Here is a 17968-nt window from a genome sequence, read left to right on the forward strand (position 1 = left end):
TTGCAGTATGTACGAGAGCAAAGGAGGGGTGACCTGTTTTTTTTTTGTTTTAGTTTCACTACTCCCCCTCACGGAGGATCTGGTGAGGCAGTTTTCTTTAGTAAGAGTCCAAGAAACTTTAATATAAGTTTGTCTCATCGACACAGCCTGTTTGGACTCGTTCATGGGAGGGGGGTCCCCACAACAAACTTAAACAGGAAAAAGAAAAAGAAAAGGAGTACTTGTGGCACCTTAGAGACAAACAAATTTATTTGAGCATAAGCTTTCGTGAGCTACAGATCACTTAATCGGATCTGATCAAGTGAGCTGTAGCTCACGAAAGCTTGTGCTTAAATAACTTTGTTTGTCTCCAAGGTGCCACAAGTACTCCTTTTCTTTTTGCGAATACAGACTAACACAGCTGCTACTCTTAAACAGGAAAATACCCCAATCACTCTGAGTCCCAAAAATCTGTCTGAGGACATGGCTCTGTGTTCCTCAGACTGAACTTATCCCAGCCAATTCCGCTAGATATCAGTGTCTTTTTATATAGCAACAGCTAGATAGATGTGTACAGGTTTCACTTAAATGTGTTACAGAGAAGCCAGACAAGAGGTGGCTGGGGAAGTTTCTAGGCAGAAGCTCTGCAGTGAAGCACAGGATAAGAAAGTAGCTTTAGGATTAATGCTGGTTTATTTTTTCTAATAAAATTCCTTGATCTGTGTAAGAAGAATGCAACTTTTGTGATTCTTTACCATTATCTGCAGTAACCATGTCCCAGAAAATACAGAACTCCAAGAATAACGAACCTAGCAACTTACAAAAAGTGTTTTAAATTGAATTCTCATATGATTCAAAACGTGCATTCATAATCAATATAGCATCAAACCCTGACAGGTGCTGAGCACCAGCACCTCAACTCCCATTGACTTTAGTAGCAGTTGCAGGTGATCAGCACCAACAAAGGTGGTGTTTACAATGGCTAAAACTTGTACTGCATGGGCCACAGTAAGTGAAAAACTTCATGTTCCCCAAAGACAATGAAAATAGAAGTTTCCATCCAACACATTGCTCGCGTGAAATCCCCAATGGTGACAAAGAGGCCCTGGCTTACGTACTCAAAAACCCAGAATGCTGCATACTGTTTTTGTTGCAAACTCTTCCAGTCTAATGTTCCAGCCACATTGGGTTCTACAGGAACAAAGGACTGGAAAAATCTGGCTAGAAATCTGACATGCCATGAGGAGGCAGCAAAACACCAGAGAGCATTCCATAGGTGGAAAGAGCTTGAGATGAGACTAAGGTTAAAGGCCACCATAGATGATCAGCATCAAGAGAAGATTGCACCAGAGTCTCTTTACTGGCAAAATGTTCTGAAAAGGCTCATTGCCATTGTGAGAATGCTTGCTACCTAAAACCTAGCACTGCATGGCACTTCAGATCAGCTGTACGTGCCAAACAATGGAAGCTACCTTAAAATTGTGGAGCTGATGGCTGAGTTTGATGCTGTACTCCAGGAGCATGTAAGAAGAGTCACCACCCAAGAAATGTACACACACCACTACCTTGGAAAAACAGTCCAAAATGAGATCATACAGTTACTGGCAACAAAAGTCAAAGAGAAGATTGTGCCAGATCTGAAGTCAGCAAGATATGACTCTGTTATTCTGGACTGCACACCTGACATCAGCCATACGGAACAAATGACTTTAATGGTGCGTTTTGTAACAACAGAACCCAGTGAAATGTCCCTGCAATGGTGACTGTCAGAGAGCATTTTCTAGACTTTATTGACCTTGATGATACTACAGGAGCTGCTATGACAAATGTGCTTCTTAAAAAGCTGGAAGATAAGGGAATTGCGATAGCTGACATGAGACATCAGGGCTACGATCATGGTGCCAACATGAGAGGAAAGAACAGAGGAGTGCAGACAGGGATCCGAGAGTTAAACCCTCGAGTTTTTTTTGTCCCATGCAGTTCTCATTCATTGAACTTGCTGGTCAGTGATGCAGCATCAGCTCCTAGTGAGGCTGCTGAATTTTTTAATAAAAAGAACAGGAGGACTTGTGGCACCTTAGAGACTAAAATTTATTTGAGCATAAGCTTTCGTGAGCTACAGCTCACTTCATCGAATGCATCCAATGAAGTGAGCTGTAGCTCATGAAAGCTTATGCGCAAATAAATTTGTTAGTCTCTAAGGTGCCACAAGTACTCCTTTTCTTTTTGCGAATACAGACTAGCACGGCTGCTACTCTGAATTTTTTAATGTAATTCAAAGCATCTTTGTAATTTTCTCTGCAAGAACTCATCGATGGCAAATTTTGAAGCAACATCTGGGAACATCCTCTCTGACACTGAAACCACTGAGTGCCACATGATGGGAAAGTCGAGTGGAGGCGATAAAGCCTATCAAACACCAAATTGGGAAGACAGATGATGCCATAGTTGCCATTATGGAGGATAATGCTATGACAGGAACTGTTCGTGGGAGAACAGTGGCAGGGGGAAATGGAATCACCAGAAACCTACATAACTTCAAATTTCTGTGTGGCTTTGTTTTGTGGCATGACATAGTGTTTGAAATAAATGTTGTAAGCAAGAGACTCCAAGGTGTTGACCTGGATATATCTGGAGCAATGGAACAACTGGACAAAGCAAAGTCATACCTACAGTCTTACCGGTCAGATGAGGGATTTCAAAAATGTTCTGAGGAATTCACAGAAGTTGGCAGAGGAACGTCACACTGAAGCTATTTTCCCACCCATTCAAGAATACAAGAGTCACCAAAGAACACGACATTTTGATTACGAGGCCCGGGATAATCCCATAAGAGACCCCAAACAACAATTCAAAGTTGAATTCTTTAACCAGGTGCTAGACTGTGCAATACAGTCAGTTGAAGAACGTTTCATGCAGCTCAAGGAACACAGCAGTATATTTGGCATGTTGTATGATATTCCAAAACTCCTCACTATACCCAAAGAAGACCTACATCAGCAATGCAGGGCACTAGAGACAGTGTTGACACATAACAACATGCGCGATATTGATGCGAGTGATTTAGGTGATGAACTGAAAGCCCTTTCAAGATACATTTCAGCAGAATCAACTCCAAAGGCTGTTCTGGAATATATGTGTACACATAAGATGACCACCCTCTTTCCAAATGCTTTTGTTGCTCTGCGCATACTTCTAACACTTCCTGTAACAGTTGCCAGTGGAGAACGCAGCTTCTCCAAGCTGAAGTTAATAAAAACACATCTACGCTCCACAATGACACAGCAGAGGCTGCTCGGCCTTGCAACCATCTCAATAGAGCATGAGCTGGCCCAGACTGTGGACCTTCAGCAGGAAGCAGTTCAAATCTTTGCAACCAAGACAGCACGAAAAGCACCACTTTGATTATTCAAACAGATAAAATGCCATAGTTTACTATGCAGACAAGAAAAGTTACATTTGCTTCTTCAGGCATTTGAAAGTTAAGTGTTACTTAAAATTTTTGAACAAGGCATTTTAAGTTGTTAGTCCTTTATTGGGGTAGGTAGCAGAGCAGTACCATGAGAGGAGTAGAACAGGAAGAAGGCAGAATTGAGACCTGTCAAAGTTTTGGCCCAAGCGAGGGGGTATGGGAACGTCATTTGAGCTACACTTTTCAGGTGCCAAAGTGTTGTGGGCCGGCCCTCCTTATATGTACATGTATATAAATTTCACCATTCATGATGTCACTATTATTCTTAGATCCAGCTGTTTTGCCCTCATTGCCAAATGGCACTTTTATATATGATTCTAATTAAGGAAGTGCATGATAATGTGAAAATATAGCCATTTAGCAAGACTTGCAATATTGTCTTTCAATTTAAAAAACAGCATCAAAATAAACCACCACAATGTGTGGCAGAACATACAAAGCAAATTAAATGACTTGTCTGTTGCATCCTCTCTCCCATTTCTGTCCTGTCATTGATCATACTTTGAAAGTCTAATTGGGGACTTGATCTTGTAGCAAAGGGACTCCATTAAAGAGGTTGCTCTCATGAGAAAATGGCTGCAGGAACAGGCCTTTAGAATGTAAGCTCCTTGGCATAAGGGTTGATCTATGTCAGTAAGACACTCTGCATACCTTTATCTATTGCTCTCCAAGGAAAAGTGGAACAGAGGGCAGCAGAAATGCTGTGTAAAGCTTAAGCCAGGTATCATCATAAATCATCAGATCATGCCTAGAACTACTTATCTGAACTTCAAATGTGTAAGTAGATCAGAATGTTTAGCTAGACACGATCAGGTTTACTTCTTATTTTGGCTTGTGGATCACCTCTGTGCTAACCCCAGATGCTTTTGTTGCTTGTAACCTTTAAGCTGAACCCCCAAGAAAGCTGTTTTGGGGGCTTAATTTTTGTAATGGTTCCTTTTAAGATCTAGCAAAAAGCCTACGTTCCACATGTATTTTTTCCTTTTTGTTTTTAATAAAATTTACCTTTTTTAAGAACAGGTCTGAATTTTTGGTGTCCTAAAAGGTTTGTGCATGTAGGTTGATTAGCTGATAGCCACAGCTAATTTCCTTTGTTTTCTTTCTCAGCTCTTCCCCGGAGGGGGCGTGAAAGGGCTTGAGGGTACCCCACAGGGAGGAATTCCTAAGTGCTCCTTCCTGGGTTCAAAGGGTGTGGGTTTTTGCTTTTTGTTTTTGCATTTGGGTGGTGGCAGAGTTTACCAAGCCAAGGTCAGAGAGAAGCTGTAACCTTGGGAGTTTAATACAAGCCTGGAGTGGCAAGTATTAATTTGCAGGCCCTACTTCCTGCAGTCAGAGTGACAGAGTGGGGATTCAGCCTTGACAGGAGCCCACAAGTTACAAAATCCATGGAGGACTGCAGAGTCTTCAGCAAGTACTTTTGTTGTTTGCAACTCTGGCTGACTCTGGCTCTAAGATGCTATTTCCACCTTTGTGGAAGCTTGTTTGTTATACTGGGTAGTGTTTCATACATCTACTGTAACACTACTGTACACTGTTGGTAGTGCACTCACTGTAAATAGTGAGGGTTGGGTAGGTGAAGGTGGGAAGGGAAAATAAGAAATGAAATAAGAAACTCACCATTAATTTTGGGACCAACAAAACACAGAATATGCTAGGTTGCATACAAAAATGTTGAGAATAAGACTTAACTAATAACATACTAGTACTATTTGAAAGACAAATACAGGCTAGCAGGGAGGGGGAACTACATACAAAAAGCATGGACTAAACACAAAACTGCCAAATGTTTGGCATGAGTGCTCTCTATTCTATTACAGTCTGTTCAGCAGACTCTACAGAACCAGCTAAGGGACACAGGAAGAGAACCTACGTTCACCTAACAGTAAACAATTATTTCATTAATATCTTACCTTGAAGAACTAAGCATAAACAATTTTAAAGGGAAATGAATGGGAAAAGAACCAGCATTAGAACACATTTAGTTATTTTATACTAAAGCAGATTGTATTTGACCCCTTTTCCTTTGCAATTTAAAGCTCTGGTTTTACACAATTTAAAAATACAACATCAAAAGGACGTGAAACTCAGCTAATTTTTCTAAGTAAAAATTTTGCATTTTTATGATTATAACAGAAGATTAAAATAACTGTGCTGGTTACATTTTTAGCACCTCCTTTAGGAACACGTTACTTCAAAGATAAAGGATTTACACATTTAAATTGAGTTTAGAGTGTTTAAAAGTTCTGATGTCCAGATTAACGGAGTCTTACTTATGCAATTCAGCAAACTGGGGGAGAGGGGTGTGTGGAACCATGATCATCTGACATGAGAGCTTTTGGATGAGACTAAATTTGATTAGTAAGGATCTCAGTCAAGCCATTTTCCTATTTACTGTTTTCTCAGTGTATGGACCAAATTCTGCCCTTAGTTAAAAGCATGCATCACTGGCATCAATAGGAGTTACACACATTTATTGCAAAGAAAAATATGGTCCTACACACACTCTGGTTTTGTGGGACAATAAGCAGGTGGGAAGAGGAAGCATTGAGTAGAGTACAGAATAATGTTCCAGCCACTTCAAGCAAGAATGAAGTGCCTTGTGATTCTTTTTGTACAGAGCCTTTTTTATATAGAGTGAATGGAGCAGCTGCTATCCGCTCAGGAAAGGGAATCAATGACTCAGCTCTGGGCACAAACACCCGACTGATCACAATTGCATGGTGCAGTTACAGTTGCCTCCCTTCTAGACAGTAGCATCATTCACTCTGCAGAAAACCTCCTTTCCCAACCGCACGATTTCCAAAAAGCATGATTGTGACAGAGTGGGCAATGGCTAAAGTGTTCATGCCAGTTTTCTTAGAGCTATGAGTGCTTTTAACTGACCAGGACACAAAATCTGGCAAGACTGATTGGACTGGCCCTCCCTTCTTCCCCTCAAAAAGGTCCAAGAGGGTCACACTGGGCAACTGCTCTTGCTTCTTAAGACGTCACCTCACATGTAGAGTGTGTGACAAGATGGCTGATGTTAGTATGGTGGGTCCTGCGCTTTTCTTGGCAGGGAGCCTAAGATGCCACCCTTTGCCCCTGCTCTTGGGCCGCCAAGGTCACTGCTAGTGGCCCAGGAAGGTGGTAGAGGAGGGAAGCAGGGGAGGGGTCTGGGTTTGCTCCTCACTCTGAACCCCAGCCCCTCTCAATCCCTGCAGGTTCTTACCCTCTTCCCCCTTGGGTGGGGTATCTTCAGTCCTTAGACGCTGAGGGAGGATATCTCCCTCCCCTGCTGGGGCAGGGTCTCCCTTACTTCAGTTCGCTGATCTTTCAAGTCTCATAGCACACCTCCAAGCTCCAGTCCTCTCTCCTTCCTCCTTTCCCCTGACTGCCTGAAGCATAGGGTTTTATTAGGTTCCTGACAGGGCCTTAATTGACTGTAGGTGCCCCAATTAACCTGTAGCCACCCTCCTTAGTCTACGGGGAACCATGCCTTAATTAGCCTTGGGCTTATATATTTCCCCTCTTGCACTCTACCACTGCTCCCTGGCCCTCCTGTATCACAAGTGTCACAACATTCTGTCATTAACACATCAGTTCACAGTGTTTGTGAAACCACTAACAGAGACAAAGAAACTTTTCTAGGCCACCATGTCATTGACATACTGATAATAGTTAGTTCTTCAGCTCCAGTTGAGAGAAGCCAGATTCCATAGTCTTGTTTCTCATCCTGTGTCTGACAGAAACAGTGGTCTGGATGAAAGCTTACTGACCCTTGACTCAACCTGTAGAACTTGTGGTACTTGTTAGCAAAGGAAAGCACAGGGATCGTGCATCTAGGGTGTGACTGCTTTTCACCAAAATGACTTGCAGCCTGTTGGATCCAGTACTTCTCCTGACCAAAGAGCAGAAGCGAGTCATAGTCCTAGTAGGCTGGACAGGAGATCTCAAGAACTCCTTGAGGCTCTTACAGTATTACTCCATCCCTTTGTCTCCCCCTGACTGAAGTTTAAGGGGCTATAACTGATCGGTAATGCTGGAGTCAGAATATAATCAAGCTCACTCTCCCAGTGCAATGTGGGATATGAAGTTCTAACAAATATAAAAAATATAGAAAAAAAGCTTTTTTTTTGTCAGAACAGAACCATATTTGCTTTCTTAATATGCCCAGAAGCAGGTCAGCTGAGTGAGATGGTGGCATTTTGAAAGTCCCTTTTCTGACCATCCATCACTTCAAGGTGAGTTAGGAGACACTTGCTGACAAAATCCAGAAATGACTTCCTTAGCTGAAGGTTCTTTCCTCTAGAATTTCCTGCTCCTCAAAATTTACCAAAACCTGTGTCAATCACAGCTCCAGGACATGATGTAGGAAAGATATGCTTGGTTTACCTATTCTTTTAGTTGATTTGGGGTTTTATTGGTTTTATAACAAATATTTTTGTAGCAGTGGTTCTTTAATGGTGCTTACTGTCTGGAGTCTTATGAGAGATGTATTTAAATCTTTTAAAAAGCACTTTGCTGCTAGGGCAACAGGTGCTCTTAAAATTAAATAAATCAAAATGAGTCTGACAGTGGACAGTTCCACCATCCTATAAAACACCCAGCCAATGTGTATTGTTTTAAACCATTCAGTGTCACCTGGTGTAAGCCAGGACCCCTTGGTGCCAACTGGCAGAGGGAACAGGGATACATAGGGTTTTACAGGGATCCCCTGGGTTGGATATCTGCATAACAGTTCACAGAAGGGTGACATATGAAGTCTCTTCCGAGAGCCAGTAGCCCACTGGTTGTCATACCCATTGCAAAATATATGGATAATATTTAAGGAATTATATATCTACATTGAAAATTACATTCTTAAGGTCTTGGAGTTAAGGAAGGTCACCAGGAGGTGACAGACCTAAGAAATGTTCCTTTGAAGGAGTAGGTAAACAGGCATGCATAGCGAAGCATACAATTCAAAAGCATATAATCCAGACAGAGAGCTAGGTGTGTCTGTTCGCATACTGAGAAATTGCAAAATCTATAAGAGAAGAAATTCACAGTAATAAACAAATAGCAAGGGATGTCTTGTTTACTAAGGAAGACAAAGGATAGTTCTGGGATATCTTGGAGTGCAAAGCAACATACTGGATGTTTCACCTATGACAGCATGCATGTCTCATGAAAAGAGGGTTACAGCCAGCCTGGCTGTAAACAGAGTCCTGCAAATCTGTGGATAGCCACTTTATATCCACGGAGCATGTTTGCGGATCATGGATGGATGTGGATCCAAATGTTGTGTCCACACAGGACTCTAGCTGTAAAGCACTGCAGGAATGTGGGTGAGCAATACTCGACAAAACATGAGAGTATCTTGTTAATTAAGCCTAAGGTCTAGAATGCATGTGATGATTTAATTTTGTACATAACCATTGTTTTAAATGCATTTACTTGCTATGATTTAAATATTTGTGCTATGTTCAATAAACATGCTCAATTTCACCATAAACTTATCTAAGTGCTGTGTGTTTACTGGAGCAGTGATCGGAGGAGGAACTGGTAAGCTGGGGTGTACTGTTTTTTCAGATGCAGAAAATCTGAGAGTACTGTGCTAGTCAGCGGACTAGGGGCTGGACACTCTTTGGAGACAGTCATGCCTGTACTGCAGATGGGAAAAAATGCAACACAAACAGGTGAAGTGACTCACTCAAGGCATGACAGTCCACGTACTTATACATTGCTGATTGTAGAAGAAGTGAGGATCCAGGGTTGGAGCATGCCAATCGCTAATCTTCAGAGTGACAGCAGGGCCTACGTGGCCTCGAAGGGGAGTGCTTCTGTTGCCAGGGGCTGGTGGAGGTGGGCAGCTGACCCATGGCAGACACAGACAAGGCTTTCTCACACTAAGGACAAGTGATAGTGAGATGCCTCAGAGCCTGGGGTACCCCTGGGAAGCATCACACCCTCCCACAGTTGACACCCTGAAGCATGAGGTTTACTTTCCCTCATGTTACGATATCAATGGTCAAATTTAGCCAGCCTTTTGTAACATTTGGTTATAGCATTTACTCCAATATGACCTTGAGTTTCTGTAACAGGCCTACAGATGTTTAGAGTTAGTTAAAAAAAAAAAAGTGCAGTAGTTTCTGAGTCATTTGGAAACCAGGAGATGTACCTGATTTTCTGCTGCCCTGTACCATTTCTACCAGTGCAAAGTCAGTGTGAAGCAGATGAAATGTGCTAACAAATCTGAATAAGAGTTTTTTGGCTGGGGCAAATGGTTCAAGGCAATGGAAAGGCACAATGAGTTTAACACCATATTTTATTAAAAGTTTGCAACCTCATTTAGCTGCTGATTGACTCGTCTGATCATTATTCACATGAGCAGAAGTGTAACAAACACAAAATGAAGATTAGCCTTGTACAAGTTAACAGAGTATCCCCATCCGGGTTGCCTTTTTTACACATATATCAGCCTTTACAGTCCCCCTAGAGTTTTTATATCAACCATTGGTTCAAATGCACATTTCTAGTGTGTTACTGGTGCTTTTCGCTATTTGAACAGAAGTAGAGTTTTCACAATGTAAACTCTGAATTACTTTCACTACACACAGTACTGGAGATCTGCATTTAGGTGTCTTAATAGACTGATATTTCACACCCTGTGGTGCCACGTTGCTGTAATGGACACCATATCAACTTCTTAATGCAACAAGTTAATCCAGACCTTTTCACTGCAGGATGCTGACTGTGGAGTTTCTAGATCTGAATTAAGCTAGTAGGGGTTACTTTCCTCAGGAAGAGATAGAAGAAACCCCCTTTAAATAATGCAGTAATAGAAAGCCTGTTGGTTTGAGTTAGCTGAAAACTGCAATTCTGAGTTTAATATTAGCTGAGTTAATTGATGAGACAACCTGCAGCTCAACTGCTCTGCTATCCTCAGTAGGTGAGAAATGGCAATAAAACTAATACTACACAGATTAGGTAGCCTATATAAACACGCCAACAAATCTCCCCATTAAGTCAGAGTTTCTCTCTGCTGGAGGGAAAAAAAAACACAAACAGACAGACTTATAGAGGCCCATTGCCTAGAATTAACTCAGCAGACAAGACTCAAGAAATACTATAGTATTGTACTTCTTCACAACAGACGAGGGGCTCCAGGGAGGGGCACAGCCATTGCAGTCAGAATTTAATTGGGCTGAAATTAAAAAACAGGAGTAACAGTTTCATCTACCCATGTCATTCTTGTTTAATTTGACCATTTCAATGAAGCATTATCTGGTGCATATAAGTATTGCCAGGGCTTTTCAGTAAAGTTTGTGTATACAAGGATACTTCACTTTTACTTTCAGACCGGCCACAGCTTACAGGGTGACACAATAAGGAGAATTTAGCGAGGTTGAGAAGCTCATAAAAACTCTAGTTGAACTGTCAAACGTTCAAGGGCTTGCCTTCACCGCACTGTTAGCTCCAGGTATAACTTGAGTGTTATCCTTCACCCAACTCCTGTCTACACACAAAAATGTGCTCAAGGGCTGCTGATGTTCCAGTTAATAATGCACTAAGGATGCTGCATCTTGAATTACAATAACTAATAATCCAACAAACAACAACAACAACAACAAATAATCCAATCACGCTGTGCTGCTCATCAAATCACTCTGTGTAGCTGAAGCGTTATTCTGCAGTGTGGTTGCTCTCGCTTTTGCTAAGCTAGTTCAAGTGGAGTAACTCAAGTGTGCTAACTGTTGCAGCAAAAACAAGCCCAAAGATATGTGGTAAACTGTTGACATAGTTTTAGTGCCTTAAAATACCACTGATGCCCTAGTGGAATACCCTCCCTAATGGATGTTCCACTGAATAACATTCTATTAACTCCCTTGCAATTGCCTTCTTACCAGGGCTGTGGCTCATGAAAGGCCATTGACCTAGGTAATCTTGCACCAGCCCCACACGTATGTTGTCCTTGCTACACAAAGAACTGCTGACATGTATCAAAGGGGAGGATATAAAGTTAGGTTATGTTAACCTGTGTCAAGACATCATGACTATTATGTTTACATTGATATGTCATGATGATGCAGGGTCATGATGAAACCTTGACCTCTCCAAATTGAAACATCACCACTTGACCACATTTTGTTCATCCCCCAAAAAATTTTGAAATGTTACTCTCATCCTACAAACTCAGTTTGCATGGCCTGGGACAAATCCATCAAACTCAGAATTTGGTAATCTGAATCGGTAACAATGCTAGATATAATTATGTATGTACTACATAGAGTCTTTTGATGAGTTTTCAAAGGAATTCCTGGAATTCTCATTAAATACACACGTTATTTGTCCTGTAAGCCTATGACTTCTCAAGTCCAACTCCCTTCCCTACATCCTCTATTCTACTTTTGTCCTTGAAGGATAATTAAAGTCTCAACTTAACTGGAAGAATTTTTTTTTCCTGCAGTATGCATACTCTAAACTAAGAGAAATGTTATTTTCTATCCTTTCCTTCTCTAGCACCAAATGTAACCAAGACCAGTATAGTTTACAAAAGATCTTTCCTTCATCCCTAAAACTAGCCTGGAAGACTGTGCACTATTATAAAGTTCTTTGCATTCAGGAGATGAGTATAAAAAATGCTGAATTTAAGTAGATGAATGGAGCAATTTAAAGCACATACTTGCTTTAGGAAAAGAGGGGAACGGAAATGTATTAGAATACTCACTTTGACGAATCTATGAAGTATATTACAAGAGCACCAATACTAAGAGCAAAGACTAAGACAACCTGCAAAAAACAAAAAGAAAAATACAATCACTCAACAGTGTATGACCAAAACATTGATTGTTTCACACTTGAGAAAGAAAATAATATGTAAAACATCATTCAAGTTATTTTTGGCTGTCATTTGTTTTAAAAATTAACCCCTGCTCACATTTTCAAACAATATATTTCATTGGGGGCAGGGGGAGAGAAAGGCTGACTTCCATCCCAGGGAAATGGCTCCTGTATCCTAACTTTTGCCAAAGTGGATTAATTAATTTTAAATGACAGGCTTCCCCCACTTGAATGGTATTCAAGTCATATTGTAGCTTTATCAGAGCTATCCTTCAGCTTTCCAGCAAAAATGTCTCATACCTTGTAGGTAACCAATAGAGATGACAGATTAGATTGCATATACATTAATATTACATGTGTGATAGTGAAATCCATGTGATAAATTGTAGAGCTATGTGATCATTTGCTTTTACCATGCACCTTTGATCATCTTACCAGTCCACTACTCACTAATACTCTCATCTCTGCCAGAATTGTTTCTTACATGCCAAACCTTCAGGCAGCTTCAAATAATTGTTTTCTCTTTTCAACATTCCAGCAGATAAGTTCCTTCTTTTCACATAGCTATGCCATTTCATCTAATATTATAGGAAACAGGCAGGCAACACTCAAACCTGTCACTAGCTCAAGGTTAAAATCCAATACATTGCAAACTATGAAGGCTAGAAATGGGTACATTTGACCATTGAAAAGAATCTCAGAACCCACTTTTTAAAACTTTAAAGATCTTTAATTTCATCTTAGTAGGTTGTGAAATATCAGATCTTTTGTATTTATTTCAGATTTTTCAAAAGATAATTTTTCAAAAGATAAATCATTCTCTCCTTGAGCCCTACACCTTTGGACTGATTGTACCAAGGACCCTAGCTTTATAGGCAAAGGGATACAAACAAGATCAATAAAAACAGGTTTATGAAAGATTTTTAAAACTTTTTTCCTGTAAATTATATGGTATAATGAATACAGAATATGGGTGATGTGATATAAAATGTTTTATTAGCTCTAGTTTAGGGTGATTTGGGTAATCATTCATGGCTTTGCTACTAATGCAGCTATCTCTAATATACACCAATAAAATCTTTATTCTACCCCTCACTTTGTGCTGTCATGTATTCTCCATAGTTAAACACACACAATATATATTTTTAAAAATTAGGATAGTTTAAATATTAATTCCTCTACCGTGCCTGGAAGCTTGCCAAACTTAGAAAGTTCACATGCTACATTGACAAAAATCCAATAATGTTTGAGCAGGTAGATGTACAGGGGATAAATTAAGGGAAGCACCAGGCCACTGAAATGCATACTGAAAAGGATATGTGAATTTTCATGCTATTTTGACAAATCCTTTTTAACGAGACATGATAAACCAATGCAAAAGTATTTTGTTTTTAAAGAATTAACAATACACTCAGTAAATTTGAAATGAAACCTTCCACTTTACTTGGCAAATTATTTTGATTTAGATAATTACTAATCCAAATCATAGCTACTGACTCAAACATTTTCTATTTTCTTTATTGACTGAGCAAAGAAAATATTATTTGTAGCTTGCCTTGCCCTGTGGGGAATAAAATAGTGATTCCTTGCTCCAATTTCTTGCACCCTTAAGATCTACTGAAGCGATTAACTTCAATGGGTGCAGGATCAAGTCCTTAGTGACAGGGTAGGATATGTTATTCAGGCTAACACAGAAGTTTGAGTTCCTCTATGATAAATGAAGTGTGGGGGGGAGGGAAGGGGAAGGAATAGCTCCCTTTTTCTGGACACCCAGCCAGCCAGTTAAGTATAAAATTCCTCTTAGTAGCAGTTCTCTACTTGCTTTACCTGTAAAGGGTTAAAAAGCCCACAGGTAAAAGGAAAGGAGTGGACACCTGACCAAAAGAGCCAATGGGAGGGCTAGAATTTTTAAAATTGTGAAAAAAATTTCCTTTGTCTGTGTGGTGTTGTTCTCCAGAAAGAGGAGACACAGAGCAGCAATGCTGTAAGCAGCTTTAAAACCAGACATGAAAAAGCATCAATTCATACCTCAAACCTACTTATCTGAAACCAAGATATGTAAATAGATCAGAAATGTCTAGAAAGATGCGATTAGGTTTATTTCTTTTATTTTGTAAAGCTTGTGGACTCCTCGGTGCTAACCCCAAATGCTTTTGTTTTGCTTGTAACCTTTAAGCTGGACCTCAAGAAGGTTATTCTTGATGTTTAAATTTGTAAGTGGGTTTTTTAAATCTAGCAAAAGCCTAAGTTCCAGATGTATTTTCTATCTTTTTTAAGAACAGGATTGGATTTTTGGGGTCTTAAGGGGTTTGTGCATATGTTGTTTAGGTGGCAACTGGAGTTGCAGCTAGCAAGGGAGGTAAACGGCAAAAGGAAGGGTTTCTACAGGTATGTTAGCAACAAGAAAATGTCATGGAAAGTGTGGGATCCTTAATGAATGGGGGAAGCAACCTAGACACAGATGATGTGGAAAAAGATGAAGTATTCAATGCTTTTTTTGCTTTGGTCTTCACAGACAACGTCAGCTCCCACACTGCTGTCCTGGGCAACACAGTATGGGGAGGTGGTGAGCAGCCCTCAGTGGTGAAAAAACAGGTTAAGGACTATGTAGAAAAGCTGGTCATGTACAAGTCCATGGGTCCAGATCTAATGCATCCAAGGGTGCTGAGGGAATTGGCTGATGTGATTGCAGAGCCATTGGCCATTATCTTTGAAAACTCATGGCGATCGGGGGAGGTCCCGGATGATTGGAAAAAGGAAAATATAGTGCCCATCTTCAAAAAAAGGGAAGGAGGAGAACCCGGGGAACTACAGACCGGTCAGCCTCACCTCAGTCCCTGGAAAAATCATGGAGCAAGTTCTCAAGGAAACCATTCTGAAGCACTGGGAGGAGAGGAAGATGATCAGGAATAGTAAACATGGATTCCCCAAGGGCAAGTCATGCCTGACCAACCTGATTGCCTTCTATGATGAGATAACTGGCTCTGTGGATATGGGGAAAGCAGTGGACATATTATATCTTCACTTTAGCGAAGCTTTTGATACGGTCTCCCACAGTATTCTTGCCAGCAAGTTAAAAAAGTATGGATTGGATGAATGGACTATAAGAGAACATATTCCTCCTACTTAATTAATGTGCACTTAATTAAAAGGGATCAACAGCTGGATGTCTAGTTGGCAGCCGGTATCAAGTGGAGGGCCCCAGGGGTGGGTCATGGGGCCGGTTTTGTTCAACATCTTTATTAATGATCTGGATGATGAGATAGTTTGCACCCTCAGTAAATTCGCAGATGACACTAAACTGGGAGGAGAGGTAGATACGCTGGAGGGTAGCAATAGGGTCCAGAGTGACCTAGACAAATTGGAGGATTGGGCCAAAAGAAATCTGATGAGGTTCAACAAGGACAAGTGCCGAGTCCTGCACTTAGAACGGAAGAATCCCATGCACTGCCACAGGCTGGGGACTGATTGCCTAAGCAGCAGTTCTGCAGAAAAGGATCTGGGGATTACACTGGACGAGAAGCTGCATATGAGTCAGCTGTGTGCCCTTGTTGCCAAGAAGGATAACGGCATACTGGGCTGCATTAGCAGGAGCACTGCCAGCAGATTGAGTGAAGTGATTATTCCCCTCTATTCGGCAGTGGTGAGGCCACATCTGGAGTATTGCATCCAGTTTTGCCCTCCCCCAAAAAGGATGTGGACAAATTGGGAAGAGTCCAGTGGAGGGCAACAAAAATGATCAGGGGGCTAGGGCACACGACTTACGAGGAGCGGCTGAGGGAACTGGGTTTGTTTAGTCTGCAGAATCATAGAATATCAGGGTTGGAAGGGAACTGAGGAGGTCATCTAGTCCAACCCCCTGCTCAAAGCAGGACCAATCCCCACCTAAATCATCCCAGCCAGGGCTTTGTCAAGCCTGACCTTAAAAACTTCTAAGGAAGGAGATTCCACCACCTCCCTAGGTAACGCATTCCAGTGTTTCACCACCCTCCTAGTGAAAAAGTTTTTCCTAATATCCAACCTAAACCTCCCCCACTGCAACTTGAGACCATTACTCCTCGTTCTGTCATCTGCTACCACTGAGAACAGTCTAGATCCATCCTCTTTGGAACCCCCTTTCAGGTAGTTGAAAGCAGCTATCAAATCCCACCTCATTCTTCTCTTCCGCAGACTAAACAATCCTAGTTCCCTCAGCTTCTCCTCATAAGTCATGCGTTCCAGTCCCCTAATTATTTTTGTTGCCCTCCGCTGGACTCTCTCCAATTTTTCCATATCCTTCTTGTAGTGTGGGGCCCAAAACTGGATACAGTACTCCAGATGAGGCCTCACCAATGTCGAATAGAGGGGAACGATCACGTCCCTCGATCTGCTGGCAATGCCCCTACATATACATCCCAAAATGCCACTGGCCTTCTTGGCAACAAGGGCACACTGTTGACTCATATCCAGCTTCTCGTCCACTGTAACCCCTCAGTCCTTTTCTGCAGAACTGCTGCCAAGCCATTCGGTCCCTAGTCTGTAGCGGTGCATGGGATTCTTCCGTCCTAAGTGCAGGACTCTGCACTTGTCCTTGTTGAACCTCATTAGATTTCTTTTGGCCCAATCCTCTAATTTGTTTAGGGCCCTCTGTATCCTATCCCTACCCTCCAGCGTATCTACCTCTCCTCCCACTTTAGTGTCATCTGCAAACTTGCTGAGAGTGCAATCCACACCATCCTCCAGATCATTTATGAAGATATTGAACAAAACCAGCCCGAGGACCGACCCTTGGGGCACTCCACTTGATACCAGCTGCCAACTAGACATGGAGCCATTGATCACTACCCATTGAGCCTGACAATCTAGCCAACTTTCTATCCACCTTATAGTCCAAAAGCGTTGTGGCAGCAGTGGGATACGAACCCATGCCCCCGAAGAGACTGGAGTAAGAGAAATGGGAGGTCCAAAGAGGATGGAGCTCAGCTGTTCTCAGTGGTGGCAGATGACAGAACAAGGAGCAATGGTCTCAAGTTGCAGTGGGGAGGTCTAGGTTGGATATTAGGAAACACTATTTCACTAGGATGGTGAAGCACTGGAATGGGTTACCTAGGGAGGTGGTGGAATCGCCATCCTTAGAGTTTTTTAAGTCCCTGCTTGACAAAGCCCTGGCTGGGATGATTTAGTTGGTGTTGGTCCTGATTTGAGCAGGACTAGATGACCTCCTGATGTCTCTTCCAACCCTGATCTTCTATGATTCTATGAACAGCTGATTTCCTTTGTTTTCTTTCTCAGCGTGTGAGCATGAGCGTGTGTGAGCGAGTGAGCGAGCTTTAGTGTACCCACAGGGTGGAATTCCCAAGTGCTCCTTCCTGGGTCCAAAGGGGTTTTTTTTGCACTTGGGTGGTGGCAGCATCTATCCATCCAAGGTTAGAGAAAAGCTGTAACCTTGGGAGTTTAATACAAGCCTGGAGTGGCCAGTATTAATTTTTAAAATCCTTGTGGGCCCCCACTTTCTGCACTCAATGTGCCAGAGTGTGGATTCACCCTTGACACCCTCCTATTCCTAACTTCTCTTTTGAACAAATGGCCAGGGTGCCTCCCCAGTCTATTAGCTCCCAAATTATCGCACATTAGATGTTTCCCAAGTTATTCAGATAATCAGGACTCTACTGCACGGTACAGTTTTGCCACATCCACACAGTACCCCATCACGGCAATACAAAAATATGAGTT

The 17968-nt window shown here is 41.7% G+C and overlaps 1 protein-coding gene across 10 annotated transcripts in view; it reads right to left on the bottom strand.

The window, feature by feature from the left end:
- The window catches only part of KCNMA1 (potassium calcium-activated channel subfamily M alpha 1), an 844585-nt gene that overhangs the window by 398708 nt on the left and 427909 nt on the right, over positions 1-17968 (bottom strand). For all 10 annotated transcript variants that reach the window (XM_074958656.1, XM_074958655.1, XM_074958652.1 and 7 more), the window contains exon 3: positions 12144-12205. In XM_074958656.1, the coding sequence (XP_074814757.1) occupies positions 12144-12205 (62 nt within the window). The remainder of the gene's footprint in view (positions 1-12143; positions 12206-17968) is intronic.

The sequence above is a fragment of the Natator depressus genome, chromosome 7 (genome assembly GCF_965152275.1).
Source record: "Natator depressus isolate rNatDep1 chromosome 7, rNatDep2.hap1, whole genome shotgun sequence".
NCBI lineage: Eukaryota > Metazoa > Chordata > Testudines > Cheloniidae > Natator > Natator depressus.